Below are 6,526 nucleotides of genomic sequence, written 5' to 3' on the forward strand. Positions count from 1 at the left end.
TTAGACGAATCCCCGAAATGGTAGGTTTGAGTCGGGAGCCTAGCCACTCGCACTCATGCAAATCAAAGGACCGCCCTCAATGGTAGGAGTTCCCAACTCACTCAGGATTGAGGTCATGTACCTATTGGTGATCTTAGTGAAGTGAAGTCTCTGTCATGAATGGTGTTATATAATGAGACGTTAATACTTCGTGGCAGGTCTTATACAAACCCTTTGTATAGGACGCCTCCGCTCGCATTTTCCCTACACGAATGATCAGGATTAGACTATCTGTGGCAAGTCACAACACTTGTGACCATTCCACAAAGCGGGTTGCATCCGTAGTGTTACCAGGATAAGGTTTTCTTCCTATATCCATATACTACAGACCATTTGGCTATCCTTAAGACATGATCCACTTGTATGTCACCACATACATGCTTAAGGTACATAAAGATAACCAAGGATTTTAGGTATTTTGTTTGTGGTAAAGCAAGTTAGTAATTAGGAGATTTGTGGTTCAAATCTCCCTCTTATTTTATTAAAAAAATGTCATAACAAATTTAATCTAAAGAATTTAAGAGGGACTATGATGGCATAATATGTTTTTTTTTCTACTTATTATAAGTACCACTGTTGTTTGAGAGGAAAAAAACTATGTTATCATACCATTATTGAGATATGTAGAGAGTCATACTCTTAACCACTAGTATTAGACCTAATGTATAAATTTAGTTGTGTTAGTGATATTCTAAGATTTCAAACAAAAATTGTTTAAGCTGCAACACACAAGTATAGCTCTGTCAAATTAGGTGGAGATCTATGAGGTTGAATAGGCTTTGAGAAGTATATCTTTATTCAAAAGGAGAAGATTAGGGGTGTGAGAGGTGGTCAACACCAAAACATGTATTCCACAAAATGATTTATGTGGTTATGCTTCGAGCCTTGTTAAAAGCAAGATCATATAAGCGGTTAAGAGTGGACACAGGTAAGAGAAGGCTCACAAGTAGCACTTTGTTTGAGGGAAGATTATTTGGAATGCATTATAAAATATAACAAGTTGACTAGGAAATGACGTGAGTCTGAGTATATAAATAAAGACAATTATAATCTCGATTAGTATGAAATATTTGGATAAAACCTATAAAAAGAAAAGCTATAAAGATTTATGATAAAAGTGAACAATAACATATTATCGTAAAGATATATTGAGGGTCGATATCCTTAATATTACTAGTTTAGAGGTATGAGGTGGACAATTATCTATTAGATGGGTAGAGAAAATGTACAATCATAATTGTTAAATAAAAATATGGGAGAAAAAGAAAGGGAAAGAAAAAGAGAAAAGGAAAATGGAAAAAAAATGGATACAAAAGGATTGCAATCTATTTGGCCTTTTCTCAAGCATACATGAACCCAACATGTGATTTGATTGGATTCCCACGTGTCAGATCGGCACGTGCCAGACCTGAATGGTCTAGATTTGTCCAATATTCTTCCAAAATTTGCAAAAGAAATTTAGCTTTTGATGGATAAACATAAAATTTCCAATTTATCCCTATCACTTTATTCTAAATTTTGTTTGAATTTGTGGCTAGTTTGATTTTTTTTAAAGAAAATATAAACTAGTTTTTGTAAATATATTTAAATAAATTACAATTTTATGAATGGTGTTCAATTTATTTTTAGAACTTTCTTTTAATTTTTTTTAATATTATCTTGAAATTTAACTTAATATCGAATCTTGCTGACGTAATTAAATAGATACTTATACGATGATGAATTTAATCTAAGAATAATGAAGTAGTTATTTAAATTTGTAAAAATAATAAATAACTAGCGATTTGATATATGAGTAGTTTTAAGTTGACAAAACATTAATTATTAAATATATCTTTCTTTTAGACCACTCAAAATATATTTTTAGAATTTAAAATATTAAATAGAGGCTAAAATGATGTGTAAAAAATTCAACACACAATTTCATTTTAATATTATGTAGTGTATGATATTGTGTATGTACCATCCATAAAAGCATGCTTCAAATGATAGTGATGAAAACCGAATACTTATAGATTTTGATTAAAGACTTGCTAGTTAGGCAAGCTTAGGAATCTAATCATGAACCATAGTGTTTAAAATAAAACATTTCAAGATAAAATACATTATGATATGTTAAATAAAGTGCGAGTCGAAATACGACTGAACTATAAAATTTTTTTAAAATGATTAATTAAATATTATATTTAAAATATTAATTTAAAAAAAAATGAAAATACTCATTCATATAACGAAAAGAAAAAAATATAACTTAATATAAATCGAAAAATATTTAATTAAAATTAGAAATCAAACTTGTCATTATGAATTGAAAAGTCGGATTTTTTCTTCTTTTCTTAACTTTAAAATGTTTTGAATTTATTATTTGTTAAAAATTTTAAATATGTAATATGTTATATGGTATTCAATTTTCGTTTTTTTTAACTTTATTTTAAGTCTATTTTATTTAGTGTTTAAGAAAGGGGTGATATATATAAATCATCTAACTCTTATATGCTTATATATATTATAATTTTATATATATATATATATATATATTATATGAACTTTATTGCTATTCAAGATAATATAACAGTTTTTTTTTCCTGCTATTGATGCAACTAATATATTGTTAATGAAACAAATAAATCTATCTGTCGATTTTCTTGTTTGATTTGTTGTTTATCAATTATTTTTACTACTATGAGTGGAGTTATGAAGATTTGATTATTTAATCTGATGAGTATATATCAATTGTTGGTGGAGCATGTACACAAAAATTTGAAAATTTAGAAGATAATAAATTTAGATAAAATCAAAATCAACTTCGAAAACAAACAAAATAATTCTCATAAAACTTATAGCAAGAAAAGAAAAAGGAAAAGAAAATTGTATTTTTGTATTTGTGTAACAGAAGATGTGGATGTGGTTATGCAAATACGTAAGAAAGGATGAACACCAAACACCACCTGTCGGAGGAGAGGGCCCCACAGCCCACGTTGTCGTTCTCCTATTGATGGAATCTCCTGACCCCACATGGCAACCACGTGTCCCCACCTCTCCATTCTTGTCATCATCCCAGCTTATAAGTACAGCTGTCCATTTCCACGTCATCTGTCATGCAAATGCATAATCATCATCATATCATACATACATAAATATATACATACATCCAAATAAAAAACAATTAAAAAAATTGCTTTTTTATTAAAAAAATAATTTTACTCTGCTTTATAAACCCAAGCTCCTCTCTCCAGCTCTGTTGCGGACACGTTTTGAAGAAAGAGAAGCGAATTCGAAAACAGAAAGAAAAAAACCAAAACAAAAAAAATGGGAAGTGATTTCTTTAGCGAATCTGAAACGTGGGTTTCTTCTGTGAACGGAATTCGAGAAGACCCAGATGATGAAATTTCCATTGAAGAAGGTGAAGGAATCGGGTCGGATTCGGATTTGGAATTGGACGAATCGGTTCAAATGGGAGCGAAGAAGAAGATGATAAAGAAGAGGAGTCAGGTTTTGCTTGAAGGATTTGTGGAGGATGATGACGATTTGATGAGGACGAAGAGCTTGACGGATGAGGATCTTGATGAGCTTAAAGGCTGTGTAGATCTAGGGTTTGGTTTCAGTTATGATGAGATTCCGGAGCTCTGCAACACTCTGCCAGCCTTGGAGCTCTGTTATTCCATGAGCCAAAAGTACATGGACGATCAGAAGTTGCTGGAGAGCTCTCCGGTGCCGGCGGACTCTTGTTCGTCCGTGTCGAGTCCGATTGCCAATTGGAAGATCTCTAGTCCCGGTGAGTGGCCTTTTTCTCTGGGATCTTGATTTTGGAACTGAGTTTGTTTGCACATCGTACATTTTTTGCTTTACCTTGATTGTGCAGATCGATTTTTGGCCCTTTTTTCTTTGAAAGTAGTTTGAATTGAGAATGAACTGATCTAGTTTCTTAAGTGATTCAACTTTCATTTTAATCCCTAGACTATAGACCCTAGTTTTGTCACTAAACTTGTATTGGTAATTGCTTGAAACCAATTGGGTTGTTTCTATATGTATCTTTAAGTTTTTTGTTGGTTGTTGTAACTTAGGGACTATAACAGATTTGAAGGCTAGAACAGGGTAATAAATTCGAAAGCTAGAGATCTAGGACTTGAAGCTTCATTTTTGTGTCTGTTTTTTTTTCCTCAATGAGAGTGGTTTTTCCTACTTCTAGCTGGTTGGGTGTTTGTTCTGAGGTTGGGTGAAGGCAGAAGTCCGTAATTTGTCTTCACTATGAATTCTCGGGGTCCCAATTTTACGAGCTGGTTATCTACCCCTGTTTTATATGTAAGTTTGTCTACAATAAATAAACAATAAATTGTTTGCTTTGGGGGAAAAAAAGTTTGAGGCGGTAATTTTAGACTTCCCAAGTATTAAGAATATATTGAAAATAAAGATTAAATGTACTATAATCTAGAGTTCGGGGCATCTCATTGACAAACCATGGGGATATAATATTTAAGATTCCATTTTGTATTTACGCTTCTTTTGTAAAAGATTACAAGCTTTCTATACCTCAAAAGGCAAGGCATTCTTCTGAACTTTTGATGTTGTTTGCTCATATAGGCGATCATCCAGAAGATGTTAAGGCAAGGCTCAAATTTTGGGCTCAGGCAGTGGCATGTACTGTTAGATTATGCAACTAAGAAGACCATGGAATGGAAGTTTTGATTTGGCGGAGAAAAATGAATGCATCTTTTTGCACCGGTAACCTTTAGCCTTATGGTTGACGACTTTGCACACTTCTGAGAAAAGATAGATTGAATGATTGAACAAACGTGTCGTTTGATGAGTCTGACTTATGATGAAGGAGAAGAAGAAGAAGAAGAAGAAGAATGTGTCAGGTTTGAGATTAACCATATACCAAAATGAGTCTGACTAAGATTTTGTAAAATATGTAGTTCTTTTTTGTAAATTTGAGAATAAATTGATCATTTCATAATAATGTCATGAGTTCATCAATTCTATATCTCTATTTTGTTTTGGTTTAAACATTAGTTGGTGGTTTTTATGCAGTGGTTTGACTTTGAGAGCTTAGCTTCCATAACACACCCAACACCCAAGTCTCTTTCACTGACCTTTTTGCATATGGCTGAGGTAACTAACTGTGCTAACCCATCAAAGTGGTTCTTCCCTTCTCTGTTTTGACCCCATTCTGAAGGTGACTGACCCTGACTTTTACTAACTATCAGGTTTTTCCAATGGAAAGCAGGGCAGAAAGTTCATTCTTTGTTGTTTCAATGTCTAAGTAGGGAAGTTTTTGGTTTCTGATTTTGGGTTGGTGGTGGTAATATCTTCTAGTTTATGCTATCCAACAACTTCAAGTTAGAGGCTGGGGAACGTTACAGTCTCGATGTCGTCTCTACTTCCTGATTTCTAATCTACCTGAGTGCCTTGATGCCAAAGGAAAAGAAAATGTTTGGTTGATGTTGTATAAGTAGAAAGGTTCCGACTTATGATGTCTTTGTAGTTAAGTTCTTGAGTTTAGGGCATGTTCGGCCAAGGAGTGGGAGAGTTTAACTTTACTTCTTGTTTGGTCATCGAATTCTTAAGCTCGTTTTAGTCTTATGACTAAAAGCCATCAATTTTACGACTTTTTAATTCTTTACACAAGTCATAGGGTTAAGTAACTTCTCTTCTTATCTCAAACGTCTTTTAATAGTTTTGCACTTAGGAAGGAAGTGTTTGGGGCAAGTAATCGGTTATTATAATCTTAGGTTATTATAGTATGTGTATGAGGTATAAATTATTTTAGTTTGAGAAGAAAATAGTAAACATTGTAGCAAAGATTAAAAAAAAAAACTGGAGCAAATAGTAAATATTGGAGTAAATTAGGGTTTTGGAAGAGTGTTGATTGTAGTTAATTAGGGAATATAAAATAGTATTTACTATAGCAGGAGGTGATTATTATAATCTTAGGATAGTCTTCGTCTTAAATGCACCCTAAGTTTTTAAAATCCTAATCAAATTTTAAAAAAGAAACTTTACTTACTTTTTGAGAATGTCTATGATTTTGAATGTGTAATCATTTGAGTCTTGTTGGATAATTATTTGATTTTTGATTTTTAGTTTTTGTTTTTGAAAATTAAGTCTATGGATACCGTTTTCAACTTCAAAATTTATTCCTTTATCATCTATTTTTTACGAATGGTTTAAAAAATTAAATCAAATTTTGAAAACTAAAAAAAAGTAGCTTTTAAAAAATTATTTTTGTTTTTGAGATTTTGATAAGAATTCAACTATTGTACCTAAGAAAATGCAAATCATTGTAAGAAATGTGGATAAAATAGACTTAATTTGAAAAAAGAAAAATAAAAAAATCAAATTGTTATTAAAGGAGGATTTGATTTTTAGTTTTTTTAATGTGTGTTTTTTTCTTATAATTTTCTTATTCACGTCCTTTTATAACCACTTTTTTTAGCTTTCTAAAGTTTGGTTTAAATTCTTAAAAACCAGTAATAGTTGCATTTGG

At 31.7% G+C, this 6,526-nt stretch overlaps 1 protein-coding gene across 2 annotated transcripts; it reads left to right on the forward strand.

The window, feature by feature from the left end:
* The first annotated feature begins 3,266 nt into the window (after nt 1–3,266).
* LOC120090137 lies at nt 3,267–5,667 on the forward strand. Of its 2 annotated transcripts, XR_005485433.1 has the most exons (4): nt 3,267–3,814; nt 4,621–4,898; nt 5,071–5,151; nt 5,247–5,667. XR_005485433.1 is itself a non-coding variant. In XM_039047657.1 (2 exons), exons 1-2 carry the CDS (start codon nt 3,349–3,351, stop codon nt 4,698–4,700), a joined length of 546 nt encoding a protein of 181 aa, XP_038903585.1. In that variant the 5' UTR covers nt 3,267–3,348; the 3' UTR covers nt 4,701–5,023. The 2 variants fall into 2 exon arrangements, 1 of the variants encoding a protein (XP_038903585.1); XM_039047657.1 differs by lacking the exons at nt 5,071–5,151; nt 5,247–5,667 and having other exon boundaries at nt 4,621–5,023.
* Nucleotides 5,668–6,526: the final 859 nt, after the last annotated feature.

The sequence above is a fragment of the Benincasa hispida genome, chromosome 1 (assembly GCF_009727055.1).
Source record: "Benincasa hispida cultivar B227 chromosome 1, ASM972705v1, whole genome shotgun sequence".
Taxonomy (NCBI): Eukaryota; Viridiplantae; Streptophyta; class Magnoliopsida; order Cucurbitales; family Cucurbitaceae; genus Benincasa; species Benincasa hispida.

What these genes read in the sequence shown, in the direction of transcription:
- LOC120090137 (XM_039047657.1), top strand. Translation starts at nt 3,349, where the DNA reads ATGGGAAGTGATTTCTTTAGCGAATCTGAAACGTGGGTTTCTTCTGTG. An exon ending in TTGGAAGATCTCTAGTCCCG is followed by an intron (nt 3,815 to 4,620) that starts GTGAGTGGCCTT and finishes TTGCTCATATAG; the next exon opens with GCGATCATCCAGAAGATGTT.